Here is a 20,246-nt window from a genome sequence, read left to right on the forward strand (position 1 = left end):
AGTAGATTTTCTTAGAGCTAACAGTGTTAGTAAAAATCAGAGGTTATATGGTCAAACTCCAGCAACTTCAAAATGGAAATAGGTTGGTAGAAAAAAAAAAAAAAAGCCCAAGTCTTCCAAAACATCTTCTGTATCAGTGGTCATCTAAGAGCAGTATCCAGACCGGCAGCGTCAGCACGACCTGGGAATTTATAAATGCAGATTCTCAGGGTCCAACCCAGACCTTACTGAATCAGATCCTCAGAAACTGGGGCCCAGCAATCTGTGTTTTAACCGACCTACCAGGGCTGTGGTTAAACTGATAAACCCTGTGTCTTCCTGTTTTCGACACATGCCCACGCTTCGTTTGAATGCAAACTAGCCCTTTGCCCCCTGGGGCTTGGAGGTTGCTAAAGCGTCCTGCTTCTACCTGCATTGATGGAAAACGCAAGGGAGCCATCAGAATCTCCCTGGAGGAAAGCAGTGCATTTGGCAGAGCAGCCGCAGATACTGTGGTTAACAGGGAAGGATGCTGCAAAAGACTTGAATATTGACATCAGGAACTAGAAAGTGAACACGTTCAATAACTCTGCCTGGTTTCCGGTCCGCCAGGAATGTTCAGCTGCCTTCACATCCCCAGACTGTGAAAGTGGGGATGGAGAGAAGTTGATTACCAAGCACAGAGAGATCCCGGGTTCAGCCCCAGAGCTTTTCATACACAGGCAATTTGGGACAAGCCAGCATCCAGGAGGGTTACTAAGAAGAACAGGTTTTACCTAAGGGGGCAAGAGCCAGTCTCCTGGGTATAGTAACCATTTCCTCCCCACAAAGCAATCCTTTATTATTCCTTGGACAGTCTGTACCCTCTCCGTCCTAAATAGGTTTAGTATTAACCGAATAGGATAATGCTGATTGAATTGAAGAAAGAAAATGCCAGTATTCTCTTTTCCACAGTCAAAATGGTGTTGTGATATGCCAGATGAGTGTAAAAAAAAAAAAGAAAATTCATTATACCCTCTGGTTTTGCTACTTTAGGGAGCTCCTCATTTTTCTGTAATTTCAGATGTTTTACGGTCATCCTTGTAATATGTCAGTAGTTTGACCTCCAGGCTGGGGGAAAAATAAGCTAACTCTCTTTCTGCTCTGGTATGAAAAGCATTACAGGTACTATTTCTATATGTGCAAAGTCAAGTGCATTAAGAGAAAAACGTGCCTGATCCCTTTCACTCAGGACTGATGTATTCTGGGCAAAGTTACAGAAGATGTTGGCCAACTTTCTTCTAATCCTGAGTCCTAGCACTGCTGCCTTTAAAGGTTTTTTTTAAAAAAAATTATATTCCACGTGTACTTTGTTTTGTTAACTTTTGCAAGTTGGAGGAAGCTATTTAATATTTTTCGAGAGCTGTTTAAGGACATTAGAAGAATATCGTTTGCTATTTTGAAAGGACAATGGTGGTGCTATTTTTAAGACTTCTTCCCTCATTCTCGTGATTAGCCTGTCTCTAGGGCTTTAGGAATAAGACCATTTAAATTTGCTGCATCAAGAGATTGATTTTGTGAAGCTGTGAAGCCTTTTTTTTTTTTTTTTTTTTCTGATTAAGAACCATCAAAAATAGCCTCTCTCAGTGGGTTTGCTCCCTCTGAAAGAACTGGTCTTGCAGGTGTGGGAGCTGACCAGTACCACTGGAATGTCATGGAGACAGTCCAGTTGGGAACTGCTGAATGAAGGAAACAGCTCACACAGGGATATCTTTCCTTCGTACTTGACGTTATCCTTTACGGGAAAAGGTCTTATTTAAAGGAACATTTCCACTTTAATTGTCGAGAAACCTGAACTGTTGGTATGACCTGATTTTCATCCTTTGGTACTGGAGAAGCAGACAGGAAATGGGGGAGCCCTTACAAGCCAAGAGCTGACCTTCTGGCCATCCTCTTTGGGGACCATCCCAAGACAGCCACTCAGTGCTCAATGAGGGTGGCTCAATGTGGGTGTTTGGTGTGTGTGTGTGTGTGCGCGCATGCGCCTGTGCATATACACCTATATACACACAAGCAGTATCTATATCATCCTGGGGATGTATAATGTCCAAGTTCATGTATAGAAGGATAGCAAGTAAGCAAGGAAATCACTTTCAGAAAAGATCTGCCAGACTTGGAAAATGGAATGAGATAGCATTTCAGGGTGAGAGAGCCTATCATTCATTTTTCCTTTTAGGAGATTTAAAAATGTTGTGTTTACCTCTGAAACATTTCATTTGGGGGGTGCAGCCAGAGATAGCTCCTTTTTCATAGACCTAGGAAATGCAGTCTGCCCTTTGATTCAGTGATGTCTATAGCATTGGTTGCATTCCAGTACAAGGTTGGTGAATCGGACGTGAGCGAGACAGAGGTGCTTCCTGTTCTCACAGACTTTCCAGAGTAGCCTGAGAGACGGATCCTTAAGACAAACAAATGCAATAGAGTTCGCTGTGTTCTCTAGCGAAGAAGAGGCTGCTGAGACTCCAAGCAGGCAGACCAATCTTGTTGGAAGCTGGGAGGGCTTCTGGGAGAAGTGGCATTTAAGCTGCGAGAAAAAAGATGAGTCAGGGTTTCCCAGGGAAGGGACGGAGGGAAGATGGTCTTCCAGGGAGAAGGGGCTGCATGTGAAAAGGCGATCGGGAACAAGTGGGTCGTAAAGCCCTTAGTCCCACAGGAAAATAAGCCTTCAGACCCTTATCAGCAGCTCTCCTCCTCTAGGTGATAGGAGTTCTCTGCACCAGAAACTAGTGGAATCAGATTTTCATGTAAGATGAAAAGTCAGCGCACGCATCCATCCTGGGTACTTCAGAGCCTTTATTTCAGCTATAAAATATTGTATTTGTGTTACTACAAAAAGGGAAGATATCGCCTAGATATATCCCACAAGACTAAAGTAGAAAAATAACTAGGATACGGGAAGATCAGAATTTATGTTTCACAAAAAGATTTAAAAATAAGCAGGTCACGGCTGGTCCACGTTAGGGTCGCCATTATCTGCCTAGGGATCATGCCTTCCCATCACAGGGCACAAATATCCCAGATTCTCTTCTCCTGAAGGATTGCACCTTCTCTTAACTCCCCCTTCTCTGTTAAGGTGAACCCTGGGAAGCAGTGTCTCTCCGCCAGCACTTAGGGAGCATCTGGCTCCCCCCATGCAGCCCCTCGTGCACACTTGATCTTTACAGGGTTATTGCATTGCACTCAGTTCCTTCCTGTGCTCTCCAGGCCAAGTCCAGAAGGTGCTTCTTTTGATCCCCTTTTTAAGACTGAGATAAAAATATTCAAAATATTTTAAGAATATTCTGGAAGTTACATTTTGCTTAAGATAGAATTCTGACCACTAGGCAGGTCAAAAGAAACAGCACCTGTGCTTGGTGGAGAGGGTGCCTAAAAATGGCCAGCTGGTGGTCTCTGGTTATGGTGTAGCTCCCCAGATGAGAATCTGGCAATCTGACCCAGGGACATCATAGCACTTCTTACCTGGGTGGGAGGTAGGATTGTCCAATGGCACACGTAGGAGAATCCCTTTGGTATCTGGGGGACTGAGGCTAGAGCAAGGTCTTCATGAACCCAGCTTTGCCAGATCTCAACGAGGCATCTCAGCAGGTTGAAATGAGCCACTCAAAACAAAACAAAACAAAACAAAAAGTTTAGCAGAAAATAATGAGAGTAAAAATAATAATAAAGAGAATCAATATATTTTTTTTACTTCAAAGGAAAGTGAAAATGGAGTAGAATTCCCTTTTAGTTTATGAACTCGGGGTTCAGAATAGATTTTTATCTTCACTTTCACCTCTCCCTGACATACATGATGCAGATTTTAGGCCAGTATGGTTTGCTCTGGGTTCAGACCAGAATCACAATGACTCGATTCGTTGGGACTGTGTTAGACAGGTGGGTGGCATGTTCGAGTTTCTCCCGCCTGTGTTCTTTCCAGCACTGCGGTGACACCGACTGTTAGTGCCTATCGACAACAATGGTGCCACCAAGCCCTCCGTCGATAAATCACATCGGACTGTGGATTTCCTTTCCTTGCCAAGTGAGAGAATTGCCCCAGATAGAGCCGGAGTCCTAGTTTCCCTAATTACTTATTAAATGTATGGCACGGCTATGGATGCTAGAGCACTGGGCTTAGAGGTCAGGAAGAGAACATTCCTATGTGATTTTGGCTGACCCCTAGGTTTAAGATACGAATCACCAAGTCAGATAGATATTCATCTCAAAAACTCACTCCACTCCCTAAATTGCTCTATAGAAACTGGCAATGTAATATTCTACTTCATTCAAAGAACTGAATCCTTTTGATGGTGCTTAGTGGTACGAGAGGCCATGGAAACCCAATTGCTGGGCCACATAGGTCACTTTTTCGGCAGATTTCTGGGCTCCACTCTGGGATTCTGATCCGATAGATATGGGTCAGGGCTCAGGAATCTGAATGTTTAATATGCTCTCCAGTTCCTTCTGATGTACAACTAAGCATGGGACCCACTGGCTAAGAGTCAGAGCCATCAAATAGAGCGACCCCCTCCCCCAAATTCTGTCTTTTGCCTGTTGAAGAGCTATTATTTCAAAACTAATCGGCATGTATCTTTGAGTACCAAATGTGGCCATCCTACCAGTGATGTACAGAACTAAGTAGCATCCTTCTAAGCATGTAACCTTAGGTTAATCAAATAGTTCAGACCTACCCTAATCATGGACCCTCACTGTGGGAAATATGAAGGGTAATTCAGCCTAATCCCCCAAGTGAATAATTAATTTTTTTCTCTATCAGATAATTATCTAATCTAACTTGAAGACATCCACAGCTAGTTTCCTCTATGCATGAGCCCATCTTAATATTGGAAAGTTCTCTCTTAGTTAAAGCACTGGGTAACAGCTCTCTAAATACCCTGAGTTTTGGACATCCCTTTAGCAATCTAATGAGGATCTGAGAGTTAACTAATGACTAGCTGTGATTTGTAATGACGGTCTATTTTATTAGTAGGACAGACTGTCCTACTGCCCCAGCTAAGCTTAAAGCTAGCATTTTTCCTTTATGTAAAGATTACTGACCGCAAAGAGGAGTCTTGGCACATTGCATTATTTCACCCAGTTTACACTGTGAAGACCAGAACGAGCTGGGCATATTTGCACTGGAATTGTTTCAAACGGTTGGTGTATATTTCTGAACAAGATGTACAAATATTTTTAGGGGTTTTAAAAATAATGTGTCATATTTTCTGTACTCTTCTTAGGAACAGTGTCAGTGAAGAAAAAGGATGGATTTTTGGCAATGCGATGTTTGGGGGGTTGTTTTTTGAGGCTGAAATATTAAACAAAATATGCCAGTGGTGCAGAAAAGGGCATATTTGTTATTGATCAATAAAAGTTCCCAGAGTGTTATTATAAATAACATTCTATTAAAGGAGCTTCTTTATTTTCTACCAGTTGATTTGATAAATGAATACCAGCATAAAGTCTTAGGACTTTACCATATGAATACACATTTCCCTTTTGGGTTAATAAAGTAGTCGGGAAAGTTGACAAATTCCGAAGCGTGTATATTATTTGTGGGGTCAGAGGGGAAGTATTAATACAAAAATGTTACTTGAACTGTTTGCATTATTAATCAATTGATGTTTATTTCTGTTCATTTCATGGGATTATTTTGCTTATTAGATCAGAGTTTAAGATTTATTATAAAAAAAGGTCTTTCCTTTTTTTTAGGCTTCTAATTTTTATTTTTTGAGACATAAAGGCTGTAGAATTGACAAATTTGAATAACCCTAAAACTGCATGGAGAAGAGATGGTCTTAAAACCACACAGCATGACTCTGTAGGCAATGTTAGAAGATTCTGGCATTCATTGTTGAATTTTGTGCACATGTTTTCTTTTCTTTTCTTCTTAATTTGCATGTCAAGAAAGTGGTTCCCTTTTTTTTCCTCGTTATTTCATTTTCTTCTCTGTGAAGACACTGTACATTTATTTTGATCTCATTTTCTTTCCGTTAAATTTCTTTTCTTCTGTAGTGACATTTAGAAAGGTATTTCTGGTATCATTCTTTGAATTCTTCAGGGGTGACAGTTAACGGGTGACAGAAAACAAAAATCTTGTTCACATTTGTCGCTTACTTATTGCACATTTTAGTACTCTTATAATTTCTCTAATTTGCATGTTACAGAACTGAAGCCAGGACAAGAAATAGAAATTAAAGCGAGAGAACGTTCCACAGTGGTCGTTGACTGAAAATAATAATCTGCATGTTGTTTTCCCTTCTCCCTCCTGCATGCAGGGATTTGGTTTCGTAACTTTCGAAAATAGTGCCGATGCGGACAGGGCGAGGGAGAAATTACACGGCACCGTGGTAGAGGGCCGTAAAATCGAGGTGCATGTCCAAAATATTTTCCTTTTCATCTTTTTGATAAGTGTCTGCTTCACGCTCATTTGTTGTTTCAGATGCATCATTGTGTCTTGTATGTGACCCTACTCCCTTCTCATTGTTTATATATATATATTTATATATAAAAAGGAAAACTGGCCTTACTTTTTTTAAAATTTCCTTTATTATGTTACTCTTATTACTGCTGAAAGGTGGATGGCAAAAGTGAGACAAAAGAAAGGTTAATCTGAAAGGGTTTTTTAAATTATTTTATTTTTCATGTCTTATAACCATTGGGTGCAGTAGATTCCAAGCAGTGGAGAGAGTGTTGCCAAACAAAACAAAATACAGAGCAGTTTCTTTTTTTTTTTTTCCTTTTCTTTTTCTTTCCACTACAGGGTTGATGAGGGATCCACAGTGGTGTGCAAATTAAGCCAAATTGTGAAAGAAATGGCATTCAAGAGAATGATTGTTTGGGAAAAAAAAAAGAGAGGTTTTTGTCATGAAACCTTTCTTTTTTTTTTTGTTTTTTTAAGAAGCCAGTTTGAACTTTATATTCTGTTGATCACAAAGTGAATAACCAAACAGGATTTCCTGTTCAATATCTGGCCCTTCTTCATGGAAAAAAATAAACGCTAAAATTCCGATACTCAGAATCTGCTCTTTCTACCACTGACTCTCCCTCAAAATGACCACAGGGTCGTATTTGTTAAAACTTAAAAAAAAAAAGAAAAAATACCAGTTAAAAATGCTTTAGTCTTTGGAGTAAGATGTTGCATATTTTGCCTTTCATTTCCTCCCACCCTCGACGATAACCCTTAGGCCCCTCACCAAACTCTCAGTAACCATGGTAACTGTATACAAACCCATGCTGGCGATGGTGGTGAATGGTAAGTGGTGAAATCCATCTGCCGTTTCACGTATTTAGTGCTGATATATCTCTATACATATATATACCACGTGAATTTTTTTGACTTGTTGTATTAAGTTTTCTTGATGCTCTATTTTTTTGGATATTGGTACGCCTGTAACTGAGTGTACGTTCTAAGCTAGCCTGGGAGGCACTGACTGGATTGAGATATGACCAGTGCACATCTTACTCAGATCGTTAACTCCATATTGTGTTAAACAATGCACCCTCTCTTTTATCCTTTTGTTAGCTGTGACTTAAAGCTTGAATGATTTTGTTAATTCTTGCGATGTAAAAGGCTCTTGTTCCAAGTGTTGAATGCTAGATGTTGCTTCCCGATGGTTCTTCCCTCTTAAAGTGTTGCATACGGCTAAAACTTGTTTGTCCTTTTTTTGACATTTATGTTCCCTTGTACCTTGTCTCTCCCCTCTTCTATTCCACTGCATGTTCCTTCATATGAACCTTATTTTATGTTTAAAAACTATTTATTGTTTCTGTGTTACCATGGAGTACACGCATGCTTTTCAGTCTTCAATTATGCAGTTCCTTTTAATTTGCTTTTACTGTCTCCGTATTAAACTTTTAAATGATATGACATTGCTTTATTGAAATGATTTGTTAAGTTAAAATGGTTATGAAGTAAATGTAATTATAAAAATGTATGATTTTGTTATGCACCTACTGCCTTTTATAAATTAAAATGCATTTTAGTTTTTGGTGTTTTTTTTTTTTTAATAAGTAATCACAGTCATAATGCATGCAACTAATTGAACTGTGGACTGGCCCTGGAATATGTGCTTATTTGAGTTTTCTATGTACATAGGTAAATAATGCCACAGCACGTGTAATGACAAATAAAAAGACTGTCAACCCTTATACAAATGGTAAGTAGAGATTGGCCTTTTACAAGAAATTGTCTCTACCTCAGAATCTATTAAGTAATTTAACTGGGGAATCTGTTTCAACAAGCCATATTTGCCTCAGCATGGCTACTGTGTCCTTGCTGCTGACCTGCTACAGTGAACCACTTGAATCAATAAGATAAATTTCATGACAAAGGCAAATTTAGTTCTCGGGTTAAGAGTGCATGTCCTTCTTTCAGTCTCTCTATAATAACTCCCATGTGAGTGAGATACAGTACTTATTTGGGAATTACTTGGGTAATTTAATTTATTGTTATTAGAGTTAGTTGAAGGAGGATGGAAGTTTTGTTTGTTTCTTTTTTCATCACCACCTCCTCACTGATCACTAATCATCCCCAGAAGTGGGACTGCAGAATTTGGTTCTGGCTTTGAATCTTCTGTGGAGCTATTAGGCTTTTCAAGTGCCTTAGAGAGTCCCTCATGACCAGTTCCATAGTGAGAACTGGTTGCCCACCAGTGGCATTTGGAGGCAGGTGAGGGTGTTGCTGTGTATTGCAGACCCCTTCAGGACAAGGCATTTCTGCCCTTGCTCTAGAAGAAGACATCTCAAGACGCTTCATAATAAGGATTTAATATGTATGAAGAGTTATTTAAAATGTTCACACATTTTGATTCTTTAATCCTCAGAAAAAATGTCTCTTAAGATATATGGGGGGAGGGAGGCTGCTGATATGCTAATCCCATACTTAATTGTACCAGAATTAGAAAGAATGTAATGTAGTAAGTTAAAGTTAGAGCTTAGTGGAATATTAGAGTCATTAAAATGTGTAGGATGAAGACTACAAAGGGCCTCATAATGAATGAAAAATTTTAAAATAAGAAAATTATATGTATAGCATGATTTGAATTAAGGTAGGCATTACACCAAAATGTTAATGGTTGAGTTGAATTGTGAGACTGGAAGATATTTTTTGTTTCATAGATTTAAAAAAAACAATTTTATTACAGTCTTAAGGAAAAATTTATGGAATTTTCCATTTTTAACATTTTAATTACACATGAAACATGGAAATACAGACATTAAAAAAGGAAAAGAAAGAAAGAGAGGGAGAGAGAAGAAGGAAGGGAGGAAGGAAGGAGGGAAGGAAGGAAGGAAGGAAGGAGGGAAAGAAAAAGGGGGGGAAGAAAAGGCTAAAATATATTTTGAATGACACTACTGCCACCTTGGTTTCCCAGCTACCTCCTCAGAAGGTACTACTACAGATTATTGTCTATACCTTTATTTTGCACTTTCTTGTATATATATGTAGTCAGTATATATTTATAACATTCACAGTAGTGTGTGCATGCTTTTTATATGAACATGGTGTACATATCATTTCTAATTGGCTTTTATAAGTCATATGGAGTTCTTTCAATGTTAATACATACAGACTACATTCATTCTTTTTAGTGGTTACATAATATTCCATAAAATGAATATATGGGTTTATTCCCACCTTACATACTGATTGACAATTTTTTTTTCTGTTATAAACAATACTACAAGCATTTGGTAGTTTTGTTTTTGTTTTTCTTCTTACTTGTGCAAATGGCTACCAATTAGGCTAAGCCAGTTTGTTCTTATTTTTAAAAGGGGCAAAATTAAACAGAAATATACCCTCAATATAATAGGAGTCTAAGGAGAAAGACCAGAAGAATTATTTATTCTGCTGACCCATTTTCCCAGCTCCAACAACCCAAGACATAACCTTAAATGGTATAGAAACTTTTTTCACCAGACTTTGAATGCCCAGTGATAAAATGAAGCAAACCACTGAGTTACATGTCATGAAAACTTTCTACTTGGGTAAAAATGATAGCTCTGCAACTTGCTCTTGCAAGCTAGTACACAATGACACCAACATGACTACTGGGCACTTTCTTTAATTATGAAGTAGCAACTGTGTGTGCGTGTGAGTGTGTGTGTGTGTGTGTTTGCACCACGCATGCTTTCATGCATATGCATAGATGTTCATGTCTGCTGCTTATGTGAGAAAATAAAGCAAGGGAAGCCAAATATTATTCCTTAAGCCATATGTAGGCATATTTATTTTAAAGAAAGTGCTATTGATTAATGACATACCCAGGGGCTGAAAACTGGACCTGTGGGCCTTGGAGACACAATTCAAAGCCTATTTATTAATAGCCAACATCTCTGGAACACTGAGTGTATGGCATTACGTTAAGCATTTTAGATGCACTGGGTCCACATGAAGTCCTATAAAGAAGACATAGTTTTCCTGGGGTAAAGCTGTAAAATTTGAGGCTAGAGGAGATGGAGTGATTAGTGAAGCCTTTTTCTTTTATTATGAAATAACAAAATCTTGTGGCCATGCCCATGTGTTATGAGTGCATTGCTTTCCCCTGTCATCTTACAGAATTGCACTCAAGCAACCGGCTACAGGAACAGAAAGATTATTAAAGGTGCATCCCCCAATTCCCAGTTTGGTATGTTGGCATAAACATCCCACATCCCATTCCGGGGAACCATGCATTCTTAGTTTCCAGAAATAAGTCATATGGGTCTCTAATCTGTGTACCCAAAAGGGTGTACTCAGGGGCTTATCCTGTCATATGGACTGAAGATGGTACCTAAGGGATAGATGGGCAGTCGCAGTAGAACTGACTTAAAAAAAAAAGGCAGATCCTAACTACATAAAGATGATTGGCTTCTATAGAGGAGATGGTGGAGAATTTTGGCATTCAAGAAAAGTAGTTTTCTAAGCTTTTTCAATCCTTAATTCATGAGTACCATCACTACAAGTAAAATTTCCCATAAAATGCAATCCAACATAACTGAAAAGATATGGGGCCCTCTCAGATCCTTAACAAGCATGACTGTGTTAATAGAGGATATTATCAGTACCAAAAAGAAAAAAAAAAAAAGAAAGAAAGAAAAAAGAAAGTGGTAGCTATGTGAGATGATGGATATGTTAATTAGCTGGATTGTGGCAAAAATTTTACAATATATATCAAATCAACAAATGGTACACCTTCAATCCTTCAATACAGACAAATTTAGTTATCAGTTATACCTCAATAAAGCTGGGGGAAAAAAGAGAAGTGAGGACAAATAAAGCCACATGGAAATGAGAAAACTGATTGATGAGATTCATTCATTAGCTACCTCATTCATTCTCACAAACCATCAAACTTAGGCTTCAGCAAAATTATGCATTACTAGAGTCATCAAATTTTGAGATCACCTTCACATGGAAAAATATAACTCTCCATGCCAGCATCACATTCATGCACTCCTTCAGTCTTGTCAGTCATCCAACAAAACTTTAAGCAACTGCAAAGTTCCTGATGATGAATAGGACAGGACCCTAACCGTGATAAGACACGAGGTTAGGAGGCTCTGCTATAGAGGACCAAAGTTAATGAAATCATGGAGAATGTGGATTCCGTTTCCCAGGACATTTGAACTTGGCAATAAGAGAAGACTGTAGAATGACATATAGGGATCTGGAAACCCGCCCCATTAGAAAGCTCCACAAAGAGGGAATTGGGTGGGCTACTTCTGTATTGCTGATTTTTCCTGAGGACACCAACCCACAGAGAAGAGTTAAGCTTTACTGAGCTCATTGGAGATCAAATGTTTCCTCTGTAAAACGAGTTGAGAATCAGATTCTCAGGAACTTCTTCGATGTTGGAGAAGCATGGGTGTTGGATGTAGCTCTTTTATTTTCTCCGAGATCTTAGGAAGGATGAAAACGAGACAAAAAGACCCAAGACTATATGGAGAAGTAGACTTGGCATCATACCTGCCTTTCACTGGCTATTGAACTGCAGGCAGGCTGTTGAAACCCTCCACATAACAGCTTTCCCAAGTGGGACCTGAGAAATGGGACCTACTATATTGGGTATTTGTGATTATTATGGGAGATAAAATACTCAAAACAGTGGCAGGGGTACAAAGTCCCCTAAAAATTTAATTACACAATAATCTCAATAATAAGTAGCCATCCTGTTCTTTTTTTTTTTCCTGTAGATAGTAAGCTGAGTTTCCTGATAGACATACTAACTTAAGGATCAAACATTCAGATGCTAACAGAAGCTGGCCAGGTCAGATAAATAAGCAAGCAGAGAGGGTCTGAGAAACTTGTGGCCTTTTGGGACTCTCCTTCATTTTCATACTGGGAAAAGCAAAGTATGTCTCTTCTAGAAGAAAAAAACAGCACAGGGTAACAATAAAAGATTGCTGGCCTTTGGCCTCCAAGCCCAGCATGTAATAGGGAGTAGACAAACTAGGGGGTTAAGTGGGGTGGTCCCTCGTCACCCCCAGCAAATTGGTCCATGGGGGATTCTTAATGTAAAGTTGCTCTTTCTGCTCATGTTTGAAGAGAAACAGAAATCCTGTATAGATGGAATTTAAATGTGTGTGACAATAAATGTGTGTTGCAAAAAAAAAAGTTACTGAGTGAACCAGATGCAATGTGCAACTGACTTTTCATTTTGGGCATTGCCGTCTGCACCATTTCAAATACGAGATCCCTGGCATCCTCAGGTCATGTCTTTAGAAAACCTTGATATGCAGTTTTGGAAACCCCGGACATTTTTTTTTTTTAACATCTTTATTGGAGTAAAATTGCTTTTCAATGTTGTGTTAGTTTCTGTGTAACAAAGTGAATCAGCTATATGCATAGGTATATCCCCGTATCCCCTCCCTCTTGCGTCTCCCTCCTACCCTCCTTATCCCACCCCTCTACTTGGTCGCAAAGCACTGAGCTGATCTCCCTGTGCTATGCAGCTGCTTCCCACTAGCTATCTATTTTACATTTGGTAGTGTATATATGTCAGTGTTACTCTCTCACTTCGTCCCAGTTTACCCTTCCCCCTCCCCGCGTCCTCAAGTCCATTCTCTACGTCTGTGTCTTTATTCCTGTCCTGCCCCTATGTTCATCAGAACCTTTTTTTTTTTAGATTCCATATATATGTGTTAGCATACGGTATTTGTTTTTCTCTTTCTGATTACTGCACTCTGTATGACAGACTCTAGGTCCATCCACCTCATTACTCAATTTCGTTTCTTTTTATGGCTGAGTAATATTCCATTGTATATATGTGCCACATCTTCTTTATCCATTCATCAGTCTTTGGGCACTTAGGTTGCTGCCATGTCCTGGCTATTGTAAATAGTGCTACAATGAACATTGTGGTACATGACTCTTTTTGAATTATGGAAACCCCGGACATTTAAGGGTGATTTCTTCAATGTGTTTCTTTGATACCCAACTCCGCAAAGCCCTAGAGAAGGCACGTGCAGAGTTTTTTGTGTGCACATTCAGACCTGTCTTTTAACACCCAATACAGCTGTAGTTAACAGTGGGGACCTCGGCCAGTGTTTGTACAGAAGGCTGGCAGATGACCTTTGAGAAGCTAAATTTTAGGAGCAGAGCGCTGATTTGGACGCAGCCCCTTGGGGCCGGGCCGCAGAGGGGTCTCTCTGAACAGCTCCTGTGTGTGATATGGAGTGAGACCTCCGCATGTCTGGTCTCTGCTCCATTGCCTTGCTGTATGGGGGCCCTGGGAGCTGGGAGCGGTGGGCTTTGTCAGCTGTTCTCCCTTTGTTGTAAGCTTCATTGTTCAGTTTAATGTCCTTGATCAAAATCTCTGAATTTGCAAGGCCTGGGGACATACACAAACTGCCTGAGAAATTGAAACCGGGATCATTTTGTCCGTCTTCCTGACAATGCAGGCTCCTGTCTCCAGCAAGGTGATCCCAAGGGTCCCTTCCAGGTACTAGAAGGAGTCACAGGGACTAGGAGGTCATTTGCATGTGATTTGCATGCATTTACATAAGCCTGCAAGATCCCTGTTAAGTCTGAGCAGAGGTGATTTTCAAGGGCTGGATTCTTATTGCCTTTCCCTTGAAGACAGTCACCCCTAACAGGGCCCTTTTTTATTAGGTGTATATAGGGAAGCAGGTCATTGACAGTAGGAAGGACATCCTAGCTAAAAAGGAATGAGTCCATTAAAAAAAAGCTCTTTATTCTTTCAGTTCCTTTAGAGCAAAACTAAGTAAATATATGGAGCACTGACTATTTACCAAACAGTTTTAGATGTTGGGAATTCACATCGGACAGCAGTCAGTCCCGCTCACTTCACCATTAATTTTAATGAAGGAGAACGTTTATAAAAACAATTAAGAACAAGCAACGAAAGAAAGAAGATAAATCCAGGCAGTGTTAACCGCTATGCAGAAAACAAAACTGGGAATTGAATCAGGGGACAGCCGTAAGAGTAGGGAAGGAAGAGGCATTAAACAGCCTGCCCTGGGGAGACATTGGAGACCTAAATAATATCAGGTCAACTTTTGAGGAATGAGCAGAGTTCTCCAAGCAGAGCGAGCAGTGGATACAATCCAGAATGGTCTAGATTGGTCTAGAAGGATCTTGAGTTGTTTTGAAAAGATGAAAAAGGCCAGTGTCACCACAGTTTGGAGAAAAGGGAACACTGGTATAAAACAAATGGACTGGGGTTAGATTGTGTGGTCTTGTAGGTCAAGGTAAAGAATTTGTGTTCTAGGGCTTCCCTGGTGGTGCAGTGGTTGAGAATCCACCTGCCAAGGCAGGGGACACGGGTTCAATCCCTGGTCCGGGAAGATCCCACGTGCCATGGAGCAACTAAGCCTGCGAGCCGCAACTACTGAGCCCGCATGCTGCAACTACTGAAGCCTGCATGCCTAGAGCCCATGCTCCGCAACAGGAGAGGCCACCACAATGAGAAGCCCGCGCACCTCAACGAAGAGTAGCCACTGCTCGCCGCAACTAGAGAGAGCCCACACGTAGCAACCAAGACCCAACACAGCCAAAAATAAATAAATTAAATAAATAAATTAAAAAAAAAAAAAGAATTAGTGTTCTAAGTGCAGCAGGAAGCTATTGAATTCTGAGTAGCAGGATGACATGTCTGATTTACTTTTAAAAATTGGTTTGGCCACTAGGAAAAGAGGAAGAGAAGATGGTGAGAGTTAGGACTTTGTTGCCATGGATTTGTCCAGCTAAGAAATAGAAATGTCTTGGGCTGGGATGGTGGCATTGGTGAGGGAGGGAAGTGGAGAGAGTGGAAACATCTTTTCAAAGTCTAACCAACAAGATTTTCTAATGGATGGTACATGGGATATGAGGGTAAGGGAAGCATCAAGGCATTATTTATCAAGAATTTTGCTTTGAGGAACCAAGTGGATGGAGATGCCATTTGCTGAAGGGGGGAAGACTTGGTGAGGAATCCGCTTCAGGGGAGGACGGAGATGAGAAGTTGAGTTTTCGTGCCTGTGGTGTGGTTCAGAAAAGCCTTTGTTTTTCCTACAGTGGGAATAGAGCAGCCTTATTTAGGAGAAAAGACCAGTGATAGGAAGAAGGGAAAACCTGCACTGATGTTCCCATGGCTACCTGAGCAGTCTCATTTCATTTTGCTGCTCACAGATCCCAGCTGACTTATTGTAGAGGAGACCTTATCAATTACCTCTCTCAATTAATACTTATGAATGTGAGATGGCATAGATCTTCTGAGGAGGGAGAGTATCATTTTGTTTCTATTTATGTTTATATTGAATGGAAATTTTCCATGGGGAGACTTGGTAAACTGGTAGATCATTGGTAGATAGTTAGAAAGTGGCATTAAGTAGCATGCCCTAAGAAGACATCAGGTCAGCTTTGTCAAGAGCTGAGAGATTGACTGATTAGTCAAAAGATAGATAGATAATAAAGAAAGAGAGAGAGATGATAGAGATGGATGGATGGATGGATGATAGATACAGATAGATAGAAAGATGATAGATAAATAGATACATAGATAGAGTTTTCTTAGCCCAAGGAAATGAGGAAGATAAAGGCAGATGAGAGAAACATGATTTCTAGACAGTCTTAGACACCTCTGAGAAATCTGTTTCTTTGAGAAAAATGAAAGACTGTTGGCCTAACTTACAATCTTTGATAGTTACATCAAAGATAATCAATGGATCCACATTCAGTGAATGGTGTGTCCCAGCCTCGTGTGCAAAAGGAATTATTTAAGGGAGTTAATAAGAATGCATAAAAGAAACAATGGTGTCAAAAAGACCCTGTCTCCACTACCAGTAAAAGGTAGGGGCATAAGCAGGCTGTAAGATGGAGGACAGAGGGAAGAAGAAGGGTAATAAATTCATAACTTAATTATTCACTTAATATGGCTCCATATAGATTTCTTTCACAAACTCTAGATTTCTGTGAAAAACTAGCAAGAGAAAATTAAATATGTCCAGATAACCCTGAAGCTTTATTTGCAGTCAGTTTGCTCTATTTTCTCTTTGATTCCAAATGACTTAAAATGTGGACATGTCCTCAGAAATTGAGTATTTTCTTTTTTAGGAAGCAGTGAATTTCAGTTGGTCAAATTAAAGTCATTTTCCATATTTATAAAGCACATATTCTGAAATGATTGGGGTAATTTTTATTTTTATACCACTATAGGAATTTCTATAAGATAAGATGTGTTTAATATACGAGAGGAAGGTGACAATATGGAGTTTCAGAAGCCCCTGGGACAATACATCTCAGAATTTCATGTCTCGTTCTCTGGGTCTAAAATTGCAGCCAGGAGTTTCCCATTAATATGCCTCCTGAGTAATCCAAGGATAACCCTTTGGAAAACCCTATCCTAAGATCATCCTGGGTGCGGTAAACCAGCTAGTTTATTCAAATTGGAACGGAAAGTTTCTAGAAACAAAACATTCTTGGAAAGTTCTAGGGAGTTCTTAGGTCCATCCAGGGGCCAATCTATTGCAATATTGTGCCTCTATCTTCCTGAGTGGATCAGTCGATTGTGGTCACCCTTCAGCTGTTCTTACAAGCTCGTCTCTTAGACCAGGCAATAGGATGGCACACCCTCTCCCTCTGGGAAGAGCTCAGAGGGTACTTGTCACAAATACCTTCTCTCACATCACAACTCTCACCATTGCCTTTTCTCAGGAGCATTTAGTAGAGGATCTCTGATGTCTGACCTTCACCTCAAAGACACGAGATTTCCCACAACTGTCTTCTGTCTTTTGGCAAGTCTATGATGGATGCTTTTATAAAGACTTACCAGCAGGAGCAGGAAATGATCACCAAACCCTAAAACATGATCATTTTTTGAGGTTGTTCCCGAAATAGTGCCCAGTGGGTGTGTAATGAGGGTAGCTTCTTGATTTGCAAATATTCTTGTTTGCTCTTTTCTTGAGTAAAAGTTTCTAAAGGGCCAGGATTCATTTTACAGAAAACGCACCATGCGGAACATTAGGGAAATTACAGGATTCTGTTACTCCTATATACAGGTTATTTGAAAGTTACCTTAGATATCACACGCTTATTAAGAATTTTTATGGTTCTTGAATTCTTTGAAATGTATTCCACACAATCTCTAGTGGATAAATGTCATTTTCCTTGGGATTTAAAAAGCACTTTGGAATTCTGTAGAGTCTCTGGGTCACAATTAGGAATGACAATTATCAGAATATGTTTCTGCAAAGAATTCTGTTCATGAGATCTTTGCGAACTTAATACAAAGGGATGTGATGGAATATCTAGCAGTGATCCATGAAAGAAGACCAAAAAATTTAAATCATTATAGGGGCTCTAGAAAATATTGATACGGGATGAAATGAATTATCACATCCTTTTCAAAAGGTTCATCTGTAGCTGGTCAATAGTTTCCATGCTATTAACTTGTATTGGCAGAAAATCAAAAAAGGGTATAAATCTATTTTTCCTACGTATAGTTTTCAGGTATTCTTTATGCCTGCCCAAACTATACATCCTCTAAATTTTAAAATTAAAAAAAATACACCAACCCATTTGACTTGTAGTTAATTTGCAATGATAGGAGTTGTTGAATCAAATGTGATGATAACATTTTTGTGTATTTGTTTTAAGGCTGGAAATTGAATCCAGTTGTGGGTGCAGTGTACAGTCCCGAATTCTATGCAGGTAAAGAGTTTTCTCTTTGCATGATGTCTTCTTGGTCTTTTCTAAATGTGCTTTGCCTGCCCATAAAGAATGGGTTTATAAAATAATCTGAACTGATAAATTCCTATCCTAGCAAGTTTTGAATGATTTTTTTTTTTAAGGCAAAACCAACAGTGTTTAAAAGCTTTTAAAAAATAAAGAGGAATCATGTAAGTTACATTGTGGCATAAGCATGGAGCCGCGGCTCCTTGTGACATTTCACACTGATTTTGCCTCAAAAAAAGCATTGAGACTTTGTTCAAGAGATTTGAACAAATGGACAGCTGCTCATGCCTGTTTTCTTTCAATGTGCCTGAACGTGTTTTTCAGCCGTACGTTTCCATTTGGAATTGCATTTTTTATTCCCTTGGCAAAGCAGAGAGTTGGCTTAATTATCCCAATAATGTGCCAGTGTTTTGGAATTGCAAAGAGAAGGATTATTTAGAAAACTAGGAAAGCTAAGTTGTCCTTCTTTTTCCATTAATCAATTTCCCTTAGCAATTCCCTTTCTCTCTGCTTTGCCTTCAAGGGTATATAGCTTTCTCCTCATCCCTTCCCAGCCACCCACCAACCGCCACTCAAATCCACTGTCCCAGAAAACTTGGTCATCAGATTTGGGGAGAGAGTAACCCAGAAGCAACAGAAACTGAGATTTTTTGCTCAGCATAGCCTGTTACTTCTGCCTGTTATTTCCCTGCTCATGAACAAGGTTGCATTGAACACCTGAGAACCTTGGTAGATTTGCCACATTGATGTTAAAAAGAAGTCTTGCTTTGATGTGGCCCTTGCTTTTTAATAAGGAGAAATCAATGACCCGTTGGTTTAGATCCACTCATTTTGTAATCTCTTGATGGTAAGTCACACCCCTTTCTTTGTCTCTTCTGAGATGCCCTACGTCAGTCATTTTCCCAAAACTAAACATTGACCCTAGTGGATGGCAAAGGAACATAGGAAACTTAGGCAGCTACTCTAGCACAAAAACCAACTTGATTTTAAAAGATGGTAAACCTTGGAAGGCCCAATGTGATAGCTGAGTTCTGGATTTTAAGTAGGCAATATTTGTAGTTGTTCTTCATGTGTGAATTTTATTACAAGCCTGGGTTACGACCAGGGATTCTAATAGTGAAGTAGTTGTGTTAACTCTTATTGGGGAGGCGAGACCTAGCTATAAGGCTTTCCATGGCTACGTGGTGGGATCCACTTCCTGAGGGGACACATAGAGCGAGGAACGTGGACGTTACTCTCAGGCAGCCCAGGATGGAATCCTGGTTTCTCTACTTGCCAGCTGTGTGATTCTAGGCGAGTTACTTAACCTCTCTGTGTCTCAGCGTCTTCATCTGTTACATGGGAGATGATAGTAGTCACAAACTCACAGGTATTTATAAGAATTACATGGGTTAATATCTGAAGAGTGTTTGGTGCATAGCAGCACCATATAAATGTCGAGGAAATAGAAATAAATAAGTTAATGTTCCACCTCTCTGCCATAAGGGGAAAGTTAACTGAGAGCTGATTCTGCTAAATTCTGAGTGTACCACTAGTCTAAAAGATTCTCTTTTAATTCATGAGAGGACTAGTCCTTCAGTGCTCAGCTTATCTATTCAGGGGGCACAGATATTGCTGGGATACATCTTTGTCCAAAGCTTCAGAGAAATGAACTCCCCGAAAAGGGCAACGAGGAAGTTGGAAAGCAGCTTCTGTGTATCTGCTGGCAGTGCTGGGTGAAATGGAGTCTCTGGAATAAAGAGGTGGCAGATTCTGCGTGTGTGTGTGTGTGTGTGTGTGTGTGTGTGTGTGTGTGTGTGTGTCCGTGTCTGTGCACGTGCCTACGTGCATGTTTTTTCTCCCCCAAAATAATGAGATCAAGAACAAGAAGCAGGAAACCATTCAATGAGGAGATAGGGTATGAATGTGCGAATTGTAACAGAGAGAGGAAAGTACATTTTTCCAGCCCCACGCAATGTAGTTGCTGGTCACCTTTGGCTCAAGCAACCAGGAAAACAACAAATATCTACTTTCCAATGATTTCAAACCTCTGTGCATATCTGTGGGTGTTTTAAGAGGCCATTAAGACATAAGAAACAATTCAGAATGACTTAAACGT

The 20,246-nt window shown here is 39.8% G+C and overlaps 1 protein-coding gene across 46 annotated transcripts in view; it reads left to right on the plus strand.

Moving 5' to 3' along the window:
• RBFOX1 (RNA binding fox-1 homolog 1) overlaps nucleotides 1–20,246 on the plus strand; it is a 2,204,510-nt gene that overhangs the window by 2,080,546 nt on the left and 103,718 nt on the right. For 40 of the 46 annotated variants that reach the window (XR_014236073.1, XR_014236074.1, XM_082362282.1 and 37 more), the window contains 3 exons: nucleotides 6,273–6,365; nucleotides 8,093–8,153; nucleotides 18,071–18,124. Coding sequence is in view for 44 of the 46 variants with exons in the window: in XM_082362282.1 (XP_082218408.1) it covers nucleotides 6,273–6,365; nucleotides 8,093–8,153; nucleotides 18,071–18,124 (208 nt within the window). In the remaining 2 variants the exon portion in view is untranslated. The remainder of the gene's footprint in view (nucleotides 1–6,272; nucleotides 6,366–8,092; nucleotides 8,154–18,070; nucleotides 18,125–20,246) is intronic. The other 6 variants (XM_082362255.1, XM_082362245.1, XM_082362286.1 and 3 more) reach the window with 1 other exon arrangement.

The sequence above is a fragment of the Balaenoptera borealis genome (genome assembly GCF_965194805.1).
Source record: "Balaenoptera borealis genome assembly, chromosome: 16".
Classification (NCBI taxonomy): Eukaryota; Metazoa; Chordata; class Mammalia; order Artiodactyla; family Balaenopteridae; genus Balaenoptera; species Balaenoptera borealis.